Source organism: Coffea arabica, chromosome 11e (genome assembly GCF_036785885.1).
Source record: "Coffea arabica cultivar ET-39 chromosome 11e, Coffea Arabica ET-39 HiFi, whole genome shotgun sequence".
NCBI lineage: Eukaryota > Viridiplantae > Streptophyta > Magnoliopsida > Gentianales > Rubiaceae > Coffea > Coffea arabica.
This window is the reverse complement of record NC_092331.1, coordinates 18,619,939-18,636,743: the sequence shown is the minus strand read 5'-3', so window position 1 is coordinate 18,636,743 and position 16,805 is coordinate 18,619,939. Positions and strand designations below refer to the sequence as shown.

At 39.4% G+C, this 16,805-nt stretch overlaps 1 protein-coding gene across 1 annotated transcript; it reads right to left on the bottom strand.

Annotated features, from left to right (window-relative positions):
• Positions 1-465: 465 nt before the first annotated feature.
• Positions 466-1,026, bottom strand: LOC140021196 (uncharacterized). Its single transcript, XM_072071962.1, has 2 exons — positions 665-1,026; positions 466-598 (listed from the first exon to the last, which is right to left on the bottom strand). Exons 1-2 carry the CDS (start codon positions 1,024-1,026, stop codon positions 466-468), a joined length of 495 nt encoding a protein of 164 aa, XP_071928063.1.
• Between the last annotated feature and the right edge of the window lie 15,779 nt (positions 1,027-16,805).

Here is a 16,805-nt window from a genome sequence, read left to right as displayed (position 1 = left end):
CTCCAGTATAATTCCTCCTCTCGATATGCCTTGCTCAGTTGCAACTTTAGATCTACCAGCTGACCCTTTTTTCCTGTGCTGTTGCTATCCTTAAGCTCCTGAATCCTTCCCTTTATAACCTGGATGCTTTTCCCTGAATTCATATTACTTTTCCTTCTCCATGTAAGTAAGGCCATTCTGCACTCCTTTATTTTTTTTTGTTACCTTAAACATCCTTGATCCTTTATGTTCTAACCCCCAAGCTCTTCCTATTACTCCTTTTGTTTCTTCAATCTTGGCCCAACGCTGGTCAAAATAGAACCTTCTTTTCACCTTCCTCTGGTTGGGGTTTATGTCCATAATCAGAGCGCTATGGTCAGAAGCTTCATTTTCTACATGGCTACAACGGGCTCTAGCAAACATTTGGTACGATTTGACACTAGCCAAGCCCCTATCCAGTCTTTCCTTTACTTCACCCTCACCTTCTCACTGATTGCACCATGTCCACGGTTTCCCCTCAAAGCCTAAATCAATCAGCTCATTCTCCTTTATAAACCTGTTGAACTCCTTAAAGCTACTCTCATGTCTCCTCCTCCCTCCCCATTTTTCCTCCCCTGATCTGATGTCATTGAAATCTCCTATCAGTACCTAATTTTCCCCCCAATCCCTCTTTTTTTGCTCTAACGTTTTCCACTGCTCCTTCCTTATATTTTCATCTGTACTCGCATAAACTCCCACCAGCCACCATTCACAATCAGTTTCCCTATCCCTCAGTTTCATCCCTATGAAGAAAGTCCCCTGGTCCATACTCATCACTTCTACTTCTTCCTTCCACATCATAGCTAGTCTTCCTGCTTTCCCACTAGGATTGATCACCCAGCAATTGTCGAATTTTATTTTTTTCTGAACCTTTTCTATGACTGATTTCTGATTCTTTGTCTCATCCAAAAAACCCACACTTGGAAAGTGGAGATGTACCATCTTCTTTAGTTGGGGAATTGTCAAGGGTCCTCCCACACCTCGACAATTCCACACCAAGACCTTCATTTACACTGTGGAGTCTTCAATGGGATTGCCTCTAGTTCCCTCATTTTAATCATTTTCTGACTTTTCTTCCTACTTTGTTCCTGTGTTCCGTCATCCTCCTCCATAATTTCTCCCTCCTCATTCACTATGGGTTTCTTCCTTTTTCCCCCCAGATCTCCCATATGAGTATTTTTGTTTAACTCTCCCAATGGTGTTCTTTTAAGCCTATGGAACCCTTTTTGTATTTTTCACTTGTCTTCCACCTTCACAGAAACTAAAGAAAGCATTCTATCCTATCCCTCCCCTATTCCAACCTCCCGTACATGCTCCCTATTTCCTATCCCTCCCTCTACTACACCACCCACCTCTCCTCCCTGCATTTCGAAGTCCATGTGGCTTTCCATCTCCCCTGTCATTTTCTCCTTCTCCTGTACTTGAACTTCCAGTCCAGTAACCTGATCACCCCTCCTCACCTCCTCTGTCCTTGTTACACAAGTTTCCCTTTCCTTATCACTAATGACTAGAGCTTTTTGCCCTCCTCCCTCTTGCCTACCTCTCCCTATTTTCCTTTCTCCCTTTTGCTCCCCTCCTCTACGTTCTGTCTCATCCTCTCTTGTTGACCTACTCTCTCCCCTATCCCTTCCTCATTCCCTCTTGAATCACCTCCACCCAAACCATCATATTGTCCCTTAGATTGTACATGTTTTCCGGCTTCACCCCTGAGTGGGGATAACATTATATTGCCTGCTCTCATCCACGGTCCATACTGTGCTTCCCTACCAGCTTGGTTTGCCCTCGCTTCCCTTCTGCAATTTTTATCTCCATGTCCTATGATACCGCACTTATAGCAGAAATCTGGGCAGCGTTCGTACCTGAAGTCGATCCAGGCCATCTCTCTGTTCAATTTCACTGCTGTTCCTCTTACCAATGGCTGCTGTAAATCAACCTCCGCAAATATTTTCATATGCCTCCCCTCCTTTCCACCCCCAGGTGGTAGGATGACCTCCCTTACACTCTTAAACATCCCCCCTATTTTCCTTCCCGCAGCCTTACTCATCCAGTGTATCAGAAGATTCCAGACTTGGATCCAAGACTAGCAAATCTAAAACACTCCATTTGTTTTTCATATCCTACATACCACTCCCTTATAACAAGCACCTGGTTATCTAAAATCCACGGACCACCTGCCAAAACTTTTTCCTTTTCCTCCACCCTTTCAAAGCTAAATTGGAACACATTGGGGCCAATCTCAGTGACACGCATATTTCTGGGATAGCCCCAAACATGGTTTGTGAACTGTTTTACCCCTGTGAAGTTTGCTATCTTGTCTCCTATAATACGTCCAACCAAAGTCCCTCTGCAATCTTGAAGACTCTGTTCTACATCATCATTACTTAGGTCGATCCCCCCCACTTCCGTATCTGATAGCTCAAACCTTCTCAAAGCCATCGCTAGCTCTTCCTCCATCTTCCCTCACACCCTACAGAGTTCCCAATACTATCTCAAAATGAACAAACAACCTTTCCACCTGTAGAGCCAAGAGGAAAACAAACATAGCAAACACAAAGAACAAGACAAACAACAAAATAAAAGACTCAGCCTTAAACACTCCTGGAGTACTAGATATTCATAGATTGAATGCAAACCGCAGAAGCTTACTACAACCCTTGTTAGGTGGATACTAGGCAGAAAGCACTAATTGATAAAGACAAAAAGAAAGAGAAGGGTGCAAGGAGATGAGACTGGTTTTTTCATCAGGCCAATTGTGAGCTGAATCTTTATCCAGGTTAGCTGGATTCGTCACTCTCTCCCCACAAACCCTTTAGGAGAATCCTACTCAAGCCCAGCTGATCTTCACTCGCCGTGCTCTTGAGGTTTGAAAAGATTTGAAAGCTAGGCGGGCTCTAGTACTAAGTTATGCAGAAAGAGTTCGAAAAGTGAAAACTCCTACACTGAGGAGGGAAACTCTCAAAACTAGAGAGAGAAGCAACTTATTAATACTACTTGATAGACAAGTTTTGAACCAAAAGTATATGCAACAATCTGCATAAATTAACACACATAGATTCACTTCTCTTCAATTTATTTATACAAGTGATACATTAGTCTTGTATCCCTATCTTTTCATGAACACGTCCAGAGTTAAGTCCTAAACTTTGTGAATGCCATCAATCCAACATTCATATAGGCAAGCTCTTAATGCCCCTGACATTTGTAGCATTTTACAAGGCTTGTTAAGAACTCTAAGTTCAACCTTCCAATTTCAAGAGAGAAAAATCACACTACACCTCTGAGATGTCTTGTAGTGTTCAAACCACTATATCAATGTACTTTTACTCATTAAATTCAAGGTTAGTTGTTGTAACTAGTGTTGAATCAAGGTTCCATTGTTAGTGATTCATGGATTAGATTTCAACCTCATCCCTTTAGATGTTTAATCATCACTTCCTTTGTTAATCCTCTAGTTAAAGGATCAGCCCGGTTCTCTTTTGATCTTACAAAATCTATGATTATCACACCATTCATGATCAAATCTCTCACTAGACTATGCTTTAATCTAACATGTTCATATACAAGCAAATAATGACTCCTTTACTGCTTATATACTTGCTATATATACATTTGTCCGACTCATTAATCTTGAATCCACTAGTAAGTATTACTTGGTCAAATTTTGATGCCATTGTTTTGGAGTTTGTTTTAATCCATAAAGGACTTTATAAGTCTACACACTTTGTGCTCTTGTTCAAGTACTACAACCCTTAGGGTTGTTTCATGTATGCTTCATCCAATTTACCATTAAGAAATGCTATCTCCATTTGGTGAATTACCCATTTTTGGATTGAAACTATTGCAAGTAGCACCCTTGTGGTAGCTATTCTAACTATTGACAAGTAAGTATCAAAACAATCAATACCATGTTTATGAGTAAACCACTTGACAACTAATCTGACCTTAAACTTGTCTATGGTTCCATCCACATTCAATTTCTTCTTGAAGATCCATTTGTAATCAATTGGCTTGGAACTTGGGGGTAAATCCACTAACTCCCAAGTTTTATTGGCCATTATTAAGTCCATCTCATCATTTATAGCCTCTTTTCAGAATGAAGTGCCATTGACTTCATTGCTTCATCAAATGTTTTAGGATCGACTTCGGTATTAAAGCAATAAGGAATACTATTACTTATTTCATACCTTGTCCCTTCAACAAGGTAAGTAACAAAATCTGAGCCAAAAAGACTTCTCCTTTTGGCTTTTTTGCTCCTTGGTTCAATGATTTAATTTTCATCATTTAAGCTATCTCTAGATAATTCATTCTGGTTTAGCGTATTATCTACATTTGAATTTCAGAAAATGTATGACTCAATTGAGAGAGGTGTGTCCAATTTGAATTTTTGGTACTCGATTCCTAATCATGACTTGAATGTTGGGGTTATTAGCATAAAAGATAATGTAGACATAGGGTTGTTAACAACACGCTACAAGGGATTATGGTGTTTTCGGATGGAAAGTTACTTTCTAAAACAATCACTAGTAGGGATGCTTTAGGAAAATAGAAAATTGATGACACACTAGGGCAAATATTGATTCAGAATTAGTAATCTGGAAGTTGATGGCAATGGCAAGACAAATGTGGTCAATGTGGAAAGGAACACCTGTAGTTGTGGCTCTTGGTAGCTTAGCAGGATTCCTTATATTCGTGGAGTTGCTGCCCTTCAAAGCAGGAATATGGAACCAGAGATGTACGTTGATGAGTGCTATAGTAAGGAAGCATGCTTCGGGCATACAACTAAACAATTGGTCCAGTTCCATCTATGCATCTTTGGGTTGATAGTGGCATGTAGTCCTTGAACCCACCAGAGTGAAGAAATAGCCTAGAAGGCCATAGAAAGTGAGGAAGAAGAGGGCTGAAGAGCCTAGAAATACACAAAAAGCATCAAGAAAAAGTTTAGCTGATTATTGCAGGAGGTGTTTAAAAGCTAGTCGCAACAAAAGAACTTGCAAAGGACCAATTCACCCTAAGTCCAAATTGTACAAGTTAATATATATGTTGCTGAATCTTCATTACAATTGTCTACTGGTAATTGTTGTTACACATTATGATGTGCAACTTTCTTTTTCCTTAAATTCTAGGTACCTCAAACTGGCCTTGAAGCTTCAACATCCACATCAAAAGCTCCTACATCACATCCTATTGCCACAAGTAAAAACACAACTGCACCTAGCAGGAATGGAGGCAGCAAATAGGGAAGCAACCAGTGCAAGTTCTCCAAGAGGACTTGTGCTGCGAGTGGGAGGTCTAGGCTAGTAGATTCAGACTCCAAGAGAGCCAGAAAATGAGATGTTTGATCCTTTTTTGTTATGTTGATGTAATTGGTTAATTGGAGTTTTTTTTCATCAATTTTTGTGCTGTAATAGATGTTTGACCAACTTTTGTTTTGTTGATTGTACTGGATAATTGGAGCCTATTCATCACTTTTTGACAGGGTTGTAATACTTAGAACATGTGTTTAGGATTAGATGGATTTGGATGAGAAACAGTTGTGCATGCCTTACATTTGTTTTCGTAAGCTGGACACCTTTTGCTTTGAGTTGGAGCCTATTCTTCACTTTTTGACAAGGTTGTAATACTTAGAACATGTTTTAGGATTAGATGGATTTGGATGAGAAACACTTGTGCATGCCTTACATTTGTTTTTGTAAGCTGGACACCTTTTGCTTTGAGGAATGAAGTATCATGCATTTTACCTTGACTTTTATCTTTGTGTCTTTCATTCATTTCATGAAATTTACTAGTTATCTTTATACGAAGGCTTCATATTAAAGAAAGCACTAAAATTTGTTGTTTATCATTAGGGATCAAATCACATATAGTATAAAAAAATAGTATACTATTTTATATTTTTCACTTAATACAAGATCCAAATTAATCTTTTCGATCATGTACCCATTGTCAAACATGATAAACAACAAATAATCAACAAATTTGCAACCAAAATATTACACAGAACAAAATTTAACATTATAAATATTGTTGTCAAAATATTAAGGTTAGTTGCTAAAATTTTTATGGCATTAAAATTCACTCTTTGTAATATTTTGGTTACAGCTTTTTTTATTATTATTTCTTGTAGATAAATTTGACAATGGGTTTGCAGTTGAAAAGAGCAACTTGGATCTTGCATTAAATAAAATATGCAGGATGATATACTATCTTTCATTTTATATGTGATTTAATCCCTAATAATAAACAATAAATTCTAGTATTTTCTTTAATGTTTGGGCTAATATTAGATTAATTAAACAATTTAGTAGGTGAGCGGTAATGGTGAAATCATAGTAGCTTCTCTCATAATATCACTTTCTAATTATTCATTGGATTTAGATGTTACAAGATAATAAAGCTCAAGGGAGGTTAGCATAATTTTCAAAACCTGGAGGGAGACCAGTAAAATCGTCAGAAACCTCAAGGGAGGTTTCTAAAATTATCCCTTCTATATTTTACCCTTTTAAAAGTTTGGGGGGTCATCTAATATTCTATAAAATTATAGGGGTAATAAGTTATTTACCCTAAAAACTAAGGGTGTGCATAGAGCCGTGAAAAATTCGGCCTCGTATTTGTTTTAAATCTAGCCCTATATTTTTGTAATTCACTCAACTTTGCTATAATACATGGATGGAGTTTTATGAGAGAAAATTTGACAACCTTCTATCTTGAAGTATTATGAGGTTTTTTTTTTTTTTTTTTGGCAAAACCTCACCCAAGGGGTGGAGATGCCAACCCCTATTTTATTAATATATTTGGATTGATACAGAGAGTGGAGTATCTTTTCTGCAAAAAGCAAGCAATAGGAAACACTATTCCCTTACACTCCGACAACGTGGAAATGGGAACTCTCTACTATCTAAGCATACTGAAGCCCTAACCGATCCCGGGAGTTGAAAATATGAAGTGCAATATAGCTCCGATGCAAGACGCAAGCCGCAAGCCCACTAGTTTATCTGCCGTAGAGTTTGCTGCTCTTACCACATGTGATATGGAAGCCGATAATGAGTTAAGTAAACCTCTTATGTTCCTTAATGTATTGCACAGAGGCCACTTGGACACACCCCCTGCATGTGACAGGCGAACCAGACTCTCAGAATCTATCTCCACCAGTAAAGATCCCTTCACCAACCCTGTACACAGGCGAAGACCATGCAACATTGAAATCTCCCACCACTAGCCATGAGCCTGTAAACCGCTCTTTAACTTCCTTTATTGCCTTCCATAGGTCCCTCCTGCCCATCCTCGTGCATTTGGCATAGATTGCTGAAAATTGTAGAGTAAAACCTACCCATGAGATCACCATGTGGACCAACTAATCACCCAACTCATGGGGAACCAATGTTAAATCATCGTTCCAAAAAACCCAAATTTTGCGGTCAAGGAAAGATCGAGAGTTGGAAAACTTCAAATGGTGACAAAGGGATGGCAGTAAATCCACACTTGCCATAGGTTATAGCAGAACCAATAATCGAATGCCATTTTGAGTGCATAATTTATAAATAAATCGCTGCGAGTCAGCCCGGGCGATACCCCATATGTTCCACACAAGAAAGTTGATAGAATTAATCATGAGAAATCAAAGAAGACTTAACTTGAGATAGAACCTGTTGCAGCTTCTTGTTATAATTGACTGGACGTCCAGAATTTTTAGCTAATCTATTGAGTAGCTCTACATCCTTTCGTAAAAAATTGCACCACGCAGTAAGTGCGGGTCAAACACTTTCTTCTCAATTTTCATTTGGCCTGTCAAGCTATGCTTGAGTTGCTAGGAATTTGTAAATGAGTCAATAGCACCTTTCGATCAGTTCGTCGACTTGCTCCTGCGCAAAGGTTTTGCATTCCTTGGCGATGACAGTGATGAAAGGTTTGCTGATGTAGTCCGCCTTAGCTTCACAAATGCTAGATGATCCTCAACTTCTCCCAAAACTTCAAATGAGTTGGAGCGCACAATTGGTTTAACAATTAGCTTAGGATCTATACTTACACCAATTTTTGTCCTTGCTTGCCCGCCACGCACAGGCCAGCGCCACCCTGTTTACCTTTCCCAAATCTGGTGTGCTTCTCACAAAACATGGGCCTACTGCCACAATGCTTCATCAATTTCTGGAATCAATGGCATCGCCTATCTCAACTCTTCATGATCATTAATATCAAGCTGAGTATACCCCTTGTCTAGCCTGCGTGTTTGCCTTTGATCATGATGGTGATGCGACGATTCTGCAAGCTCCTAGTTGAGTCCATCTATTGGCCCCGAATGTTTCGAAATTGCATGGCTCTGCGGCCCAACTTTTGCCATCAGTTGCTGCTACACATCAATTTCTGTCCTAGAATTATGCTTTTCAACACCCTCAACCACTTTTCCCTTGTTAGTTTGAGGCTAGGGATATAGTCCTAGCCAGGTTTAGCAATCTTCTCTATCTTTCTGGCATGTTTCAGCGATGGGTTCTTCAAGTTATGGTCATCTTCAAGGCCACCAATTTTCTCGCAAAAGGTACAGAAGTCCGGCCATGTTTCGTAATCAATTTTCTACCATTGTCCGGCCTTATTATCTCCTATCCAAATTCTCTTGATTGGACGCTTAGCCACATCCACCTCGACCAGGAGACAAGCTACTGAAGGGCGTTTGAGAGATAAGGTCGCAAAATCCACCTGCAGTGGTCTACCAATCAATGATCTGAGTTTCAGTAGATATTTTTTCTCAAAGAGGGGCAATGGCAAACCCGGGAAAGACACCCATATTGGCACAATCGAAGATTCTTGGTTAGCCTTAAAATCCAACGTCCACTTCGAAATTGTCATTGGTGAATTCTGCACGAACCAGGTATGCCTGATGAAAATCCTTGTGTAGTCTTCTACCATGGAAGGCGGAATGAGTACATGTTTGGGGTCCAGCAAACCCACTTCACAGGTACCCTTTAAGCCTAGGGAAATAAAGAAAGTTCTAATTTTCTCTATTGGGGGCCTGCTGAAAGCCAATCTTCCGATCCAAACATTGCCACAAGGCGCGGCTAACGTAGTCATATCTTGTTTTGACAAAACCAAAGCTGGTTCTCCTCGATGCGTACCCAAAGAGCCTAAATCTAGCTTCTAGAGAACCGCCACTACTACAGCATCTGCGAAGGACTTTCCTGGGGGACGGGGGAGATCCCCGGGCGGGGTGCCACCATATTTGTGTGGAAAACCCTCGGCTAAAACCCTAGTGTCAAAAAAGTTATGAGGTTAACTTTTCAAAAATAAAACTGTGGACGCATTTAGACGAGATATACCAGATTTTAAGACGATATTGTATCAAACAATTGTATCTTATTGTACCGGCCCCACCTCCCCCTAAGGCGAACCAAAGGGTTCGGCGGACCGCCTGCCCAACTCTCGCCAGGACTCACTCACTCATAGCTCAAGATAAATAACGTACATCCATAGAAAATAAATAACGTATCCACTTCAACTTAATATATACATTGATACTCAAATCCAAATACAAAGCTTCTACATACCAAAATACTTCAAAGTGTTTACAATTCGAGTACAATCAACCCTAGGCGGGTACTAACTTGAGTACAATATCAAAATTCAAAACAGCTAGACTACGCTAGTTTGTACACGTCTTACGCCTCGCTCGTACCCCTTGTAAGGAAAACAAATGACGTGGAATGAGCTCAAAACCCAGTGAGGTTCCAAATAACAAATTGACCATTATTTAAACATGTAAGCATCATGTAACAAAGTAGTGAGCAGGAAAAGTTCATAAAAGTGAGCAATAACACTTCAAGTAGCAAATCTCAAACTGAGCGAGTGTAAAGTTTTTCTTTTAAAATGAAACAATAACACAATAAGTACTAATCATTCCAAAGTATAAGGATACGGATGGATCTCAGGAGCCAAATTCCCATTGCATCACCAGAGCTTGATCAAGTAATAGTTGACACTCCGTCAACTTTCAAGTAAAGTAACCAATCTAGTAGAGCACCACTTAAACTACTCTTTGTCCACCATCCAAACCCCCTACTGGGCCCAAAATTCTCAATAACAACTGGTGGTAATACTCAAGTATATCGATTAGTCGAGGAGATATCACTCCACTCGACAAAACAAAAGACCCAGGGTTCATTACCCAATCGACCAACCCCTTGCCGGCTCGACTCGAGTAACTCGCCACAGGGTTTCTGGAATTTCAGGAAGTGCGCACCATATACACAAAAATATCAAATCCATTGCAACAATAAAAGAGTATATCTCATATTAGGGCAAGTGCGATAAAGTACACTCTTGCCCGATCAAACAAATGACATATCATTAAATCACATTGGTCAAGTATTGAAAACAAGTGTCTAGTTCAATCAGGTATTTGGAAGCACTCACCAAAGGTCTAGTGCCTTTCAAAAGTCATGTTCAGGTTCAACTCCCTAGCTGGAGTCTAAATATGCGATAAAATATCATTTGCGAATGTAAAACTCTCTAGAGTTCAAAACATAGGAGTTTCGCTTCAAGAAAATCAAGTAAATGCAACACGTTTAAGTAGTATTCAAGATACTTATCAAATTCCAAAAAAATCATGCTTGCTCTTAAACCTTTGAAACTTTGAAGCAATTATACTTTGAAATACCATTTGAGTCGAAGAAATGGAGAAAACGTATTTCTAGTAGTCGTTATTTCATTTTCCAAGGGTACAAGTTCGGCCAAGTTCTAACTTATATATCTCGATAAAAGAGAACATCAATATCCTAGATGATTCAAGTGATATTCGCTCTCAAGCCTTACTTAAGTCGCAAGTATATCTACCTAGCCCTCAAGCGTAAATTTGGGCGGCACGCCCTTTGTATTTACCTATTTTCCAGCCATTTATGGCTTCATTCTTTTCCTCAATCAGTTCCAAAGTCACACACAAAATCATCTCATTTCAATAGCCGTTCAATAGGTGTCGCGCCCCACTTTTCGAATGAAGATGTGTGATGTGAGTGATGTGTGTGTGTGATATACATGTGAACGTATGCGAAATGAAAAGTAAAAGGCCATGGGACTTAAGAATGCGACGATTTGGCCAAGTGAAGTTCAAAAAAGGGTTTTTTAATGAAAATGGAGTCGCCACTTGGTATAGAGTTAAGGTGTACCAAGTCACCCAAAAATGATTTTTGTTTTTTTAATAAAAAAAGTAAATAAACCCTTTTAAAGAACTTTTTGGGTCTACGTAACCAAAAGAGGGATCGGGGGTCACATTTGACGAAGGGGAAGGCAAGGATAAAAATCCAAGGCACCCCTTCGACCTAGCCAAGGCTAGTTGCGTGACTTAAACCAATTTTTCCTAATTTTTCTACCCAAGGTATGTATCGCGTATTGGATATGTCTATATGAATGCAAAAACCTAGACCTAGGGGGATTGGGGGAAATTTCTCTTCAAAGGTTGAGTGGTGCCAATCACATTAATTGTGAAGCCCAATAATGATCCTTTTGGAGAGGTCACACCTAAACCTAAATGACGTAAAAAGTGAGTGGAATGCATGCCATGTGAAAGTGTGAGTTTGTGTGAAATGAGAAAAATTATAAAAGTAATAAGATATAAGTGAAGGTGTGCGAATGTAGATGAAAGTACTCGTGTGCGAGTGAAGATAAAAATGCTCGTGTGCAAGTGAAGATAAAAAAGTGTTCGTGTGCAAGTGGAGATAAAAGAGTGTTCGTGTGCAGGTGAAAGTGATAAAAAGGTGCATGTGTGCAAATGAGACAAAAGTTAAAGTGTGATGATAGAGTGGATTGAGAATGCATGAGCCTAGGGAATGCAAGCAAGATGGGTACGGGGAGACCTAAATCGTGACTCAATTTGCCCTTTGATAGAGGGAATACAAGCGTGCTAAGGCTTAGAAAAAGCCACACTCGTCTATATCCCATATTTAAGGGGACTCTTCAGGCAAATGTACCCTAACTAGCATGAGATGCAAAAATCCTAAAATGAGGGAAAAGGGGCTCGAGGAGCATGCCAAATGATAAAGCTAAGAAAAATGCGTGATATGTGGTGAACAAGCAAATGATGTGCTAACGAGGGGAAATACCTAATGAGCCACAACTAGCATTGGACTAGTGTGGTGACGTACATTCATCCATCGCATTCATTCATGCTATAGAAAGCGAGTAGACATGCCAAACACGTATAAACACATAGCACATAACATTTAGCATGCTCGACTAGATGCGAGGCCCTATCAAAGCAATTAAACATGTAGCAACAAAAACAAGCAAACAAGGGGAAGGGGAAAATGGACCAGATGCTCTCCGAGCCCTATCTATTACAAGCCAAGAGGTGTACACATACCCCATAAAAGCATAAAGGGAAAGGGGAAATGGACTAGAGGCTCTCCGAGCCCTATCTATTACAAGCCAAGAGGTGTACACATACCCCATAAAACTTAAATGAAAGTAAAAAGCAAGTAAACGCATGCAAGGAGGTAAGGAAAGCGAAGTAGACATGCATATTCACATAACACGTAGGAGCACGTAGGGTCAAATGAAGCGCAAATGAAGGATAGAGTGTACCTCCCTTGAAGCGACGCCCCAATGAAGTGAAATTACTAACTTACCCTCCAAAATAATAAAAAGGTCAAGGTACCACTTAAATTATCAAATAATCACATGAAACAAAAATTAAATATGAAAAATGAAAGCTAAACACTAAATTGAGTCAACTAAAGTATTTACATAGACAAACCAACCATGTACAAAGCAATTAATGCAAGAGGGACTTAATTAGAAGGACTGAAAATTTCTGAAAGAGAGTAAAATAAAATACCAAAATTGATGACTTAAGATGAGACCCATAAAAAATCAAATGCAAAAATGCGATTAGAACACAAATCCAGACTAAAAAAAAATCTATTAAAACTTATTGAACCTCAAAATGCATCCTAAAACTCACTAAACGTCTTACCCAAAATCATGTCAAAGCAAACCAAAAACAATTAAGATCCTAGAATGACAAAAGTGATTAAATTATTCAACTAATTGGACCATAACAAGACAAGGGGAAATTTAGGGGGTTAAAATGCAAGTGTTTTAGGACCTAATTGTAAGAACAAACACATAATTGGGCCCTTGAAACATAGATGGAAACTAAGGGGAGTAAAGCTGCAATTTTCTTGGACATTCTTCATGCAAAGCATGCAATTCACGTAGAAGACATTTTTCTTGCAGAATTTCTGTCATACTTCATCAACCGAAACAAAATTCCAGCACAGTTTTTCGAGAACAGATTTCCAGTCCAAATTCACAAATTTAAACTAGCAGCAAACTACACCATCTCTATCATCCAATCAAATAGGAAACTTAGAAAAATCCCATGCAAAATTCTGGGCAAGTATGCAAACATTTGATGAACAAAACTGCTGCAACTTTTCTTAGTTTCACCTTCCAAGACCAGATTCATACATTTTTAGCAAGGTGTTTGATCAATAGTTCAAGTATTGTGAACCCCCAAACGTGCAAATTAGCATGCCACTCAAGTGTAAGGATCGATAAACAGCCACGGCAAAGGGAAGAAAACAGCACAGAAAGCACGATAGCTTTTTGTCTTGCTACTAATTTTGCAAATTCCAGTTTGTGCAGATTAAAAGCCGAAACATTGTATTAATCATTTACCCATCCCATTAAACTTCAAAAAACACTTGATTAATACAACACCAAAGGTAGGAAATAGAATCATTGCATATCAAATGGGCAACAGGGAACGACAGAGAGATGGAAACAAATTCGAATGGGTTCTGGGTTGTGAGTGCAACCATTTCCATCTAAGTGTAACTAGTGGCTTCAAACAACCCATCAAAATGGCAATGTGACCACTTATCCTTTCCAGCTCTTAGCTACCCAACCCTTGTGTTTCAATGTGACAAAAAAGGTACAGGACATGCAAAAATCTGGAATGATTAAAAGTTCCGCAGCCTTCATGCTTTGGATTTTGGCAATAATGCAAGGCAGTATAAACCTCATCTAACCCCTACTCTGAACATTCTAAGGCTCCAACAAAACAATGGGCAAGGTACAAAAATAGCAGGGAAAGATAAACAGCAAGAAACATTCCCACACATAAGCAACCAAAAATCGAACGAAGCTGTCCAAAAAGCTGTCGTTTTTCAGGATTGGTTCATTCAAACCCAACAGAATCGGCCATAGTCATTAAACAAAAAACGTCATGGATTCATCACACACCCCCACAGCTAAACACAAATCCTACCCGTCCCAAATCTCAGCCAAACCCACGCAGATTCACAAATAAAACTTGCAGGGAGGACGACAACAAGTGTAAAGGCAGAAACTTTCACATGTTGACATAGCCCAACAACTCATAAACGTATTTCAAAGTGAGAAGCTGTTACCTTTAGGCTTCTTTTCTTCCGGCTGGGGCTTGATTCGACCAAAAGATGAGGTCTTTAGTCTCCTTCTTTCCCTTCTCTGATTTTCAGCCGAAGTCCTTCTCACAGCTCATCCTCGTTCTTTCTTTTGCTCTCTCAGCTATCTCTCACTCTTTCCTCTTCCCGTTAGCTTTTCCCCTAAAACCGTTCCCTTTTGGTTCCAGATTTTTCCCCCTACACTAGCTCTCTGTGCTTTGTTTTTGCCCTGAAAACCCCTTTCTAAAACCCTTGCTTAGTTTTTCTGTTTGCCCGTCGATGCTCTCCCTAAAAAATCCCTCCTGTTTGCTAGCTCTCCCCACGATGAAGCTCCCTCTCTTGCGGCTGCCCTTTTCTTTTTCTTCTTTTGGTTTAGCCAGAAACCCTCGCTCGAAAAATCCTCCTTTGTTTTTTCTTTTTGCTCTTCTTTTCCTCGATGCCCTCTCTCCCCTTGCGGCTGCTGCTGCATCTTCTATTTATATGGGGCCACCCCAACCCTAAAACTCCCATTGTCTCCTCTAAAATTGCAGCCAAGGGCTGCCCGAGCCCTTACTTGCAAGCTGCGTAAAAACGCAGCTTGCCATCGCGTATTTTTTTTTTTTTTTTTAAGTAATTAAAATTGATAATAGTAAAAATAAATAACAAAAACAATTTAATTAACATTGGATGAAAAATAAACTAGAAACAACAAAGTGCAAATTCCAATTCATCATCTTTTCATTTTCCATTTATCCTTTTTTTCTTTAAATAATGAAACTAAATCCTAAACAACTAAAACATATTTTTTTGAACACTTTTCTTTTTCCTTTGAGAAATTCTAGCTAAAAATGGATAAAATAACTAAAACTAAAAGTAAATACAAATAAAAATAGAACAAATAAAAACGAATAGTAAATAAATAAATAAATAATAAAACACCAAAAATTTGGTGTCTACAGTTTGCCCCTCTTTGTCTGAGTTTTGGAAAAACTTGAGACAAAGAAGTAGACACCAAATACTTACCTGTGTTATTTGGTTGCCCCTTTTCGGAGGACTGACCTAACAAGGAATTTCAGACATGGGACTGGCCCGAACAGAATTGTAAACGGGATAGACCCGGACAGAAATTTAAATGGGATAGACCCACGGTATAGACCCGGACAGAAATGTAAAGTTGGGATAGACCCACGGGATAGACCCGAACAGAAATGTAAAATTGGGATAGACCCACGGGATAGACCCGGACAGAAATTTAAAATTGGGATAGACCCACGGGATAGACCCGGACAGAAATGTAAAATTGGGATAGACCCACGGGATAGACCCGGACAGAAATTTAAAATTGGGATAGACCCACGGGATAGACCCGGACAGAAATTTAAAATTGGGATAGACCCACGGGATAGACCCGGACAGAAATTTAAAATTGGATTGTATGAAGAAAACTGCATAAGACTTTATTTGAAAATGTATCCACAGATTTGCCCCAGTGATGAATTGGTCAGTGGGATTAAACCCGATCCTGCCAAGATTGGCGGGATGAAACCCGGTCCCAATTTGATAAAAATCGGTCAGCGGGATTATACCCGATCCTGCCAAGATTGGCGGGATGAAACCCGGTCCCAATTTGATAAAAATCGGTCAGCGGGATAAAACCCGGTCCTGCCGAGGTAAGCGGTCAGCGGGATAAAACCCGGTCCTGCCGAAGTAAGCGGTCAGCGGGATAAAATCCGGTCCTGCCGAGATTGGCGGGATGAAACCCGGTCCCAACGTGCTTTTGCGAATGGTCAGTGGGATAAAACCCAATCCTGCCATCCAATTGGTCAAGAAATTGAATTTGATTTGCCAAGAAACAAGCAATTAAATTTGATTTTCCAAGAAACAAGAATTTGAACTTGATTTTTGACTTTTGACGTTTTGAATTTTTCTGATTTTTCGAGAGAATCATTTTTCAAAAATAATTTGCCCCAGTGTAGGGCCCTTTTCCCTTCTTTTCTCTTTCTTCGGCATCGGCCTTCCACATTACCAGATGCTCTTTCGTTGATTTCAACAATGAATACCTGCACAGGGGGCTTACCAAAATATGACATGCATTCACATTTTCATGAAAAGAACAGCGTGATTGATTTGAAAGATGCATCATTTGATTCTTGGGCGAAATCCTCAATTGGACTAACAAAAATATTTGCCCCTGTGTGGGCTTGTTTTCACGAAATCTCATAACAAAAGTTTTGCCCCAATATGGGCCATTTAATTACAAAAACTTGTCTGGATGACTTTCCATTTATTTGAACATTGTAAGAAACTATGTTTCCTAAAAGAAAATTTCATGATGATTTTCTTGAAATAAAATCAGATCACAGAAGATTTCTTCCTCACCTTGGCATTGGTGTTTTGGGTAAT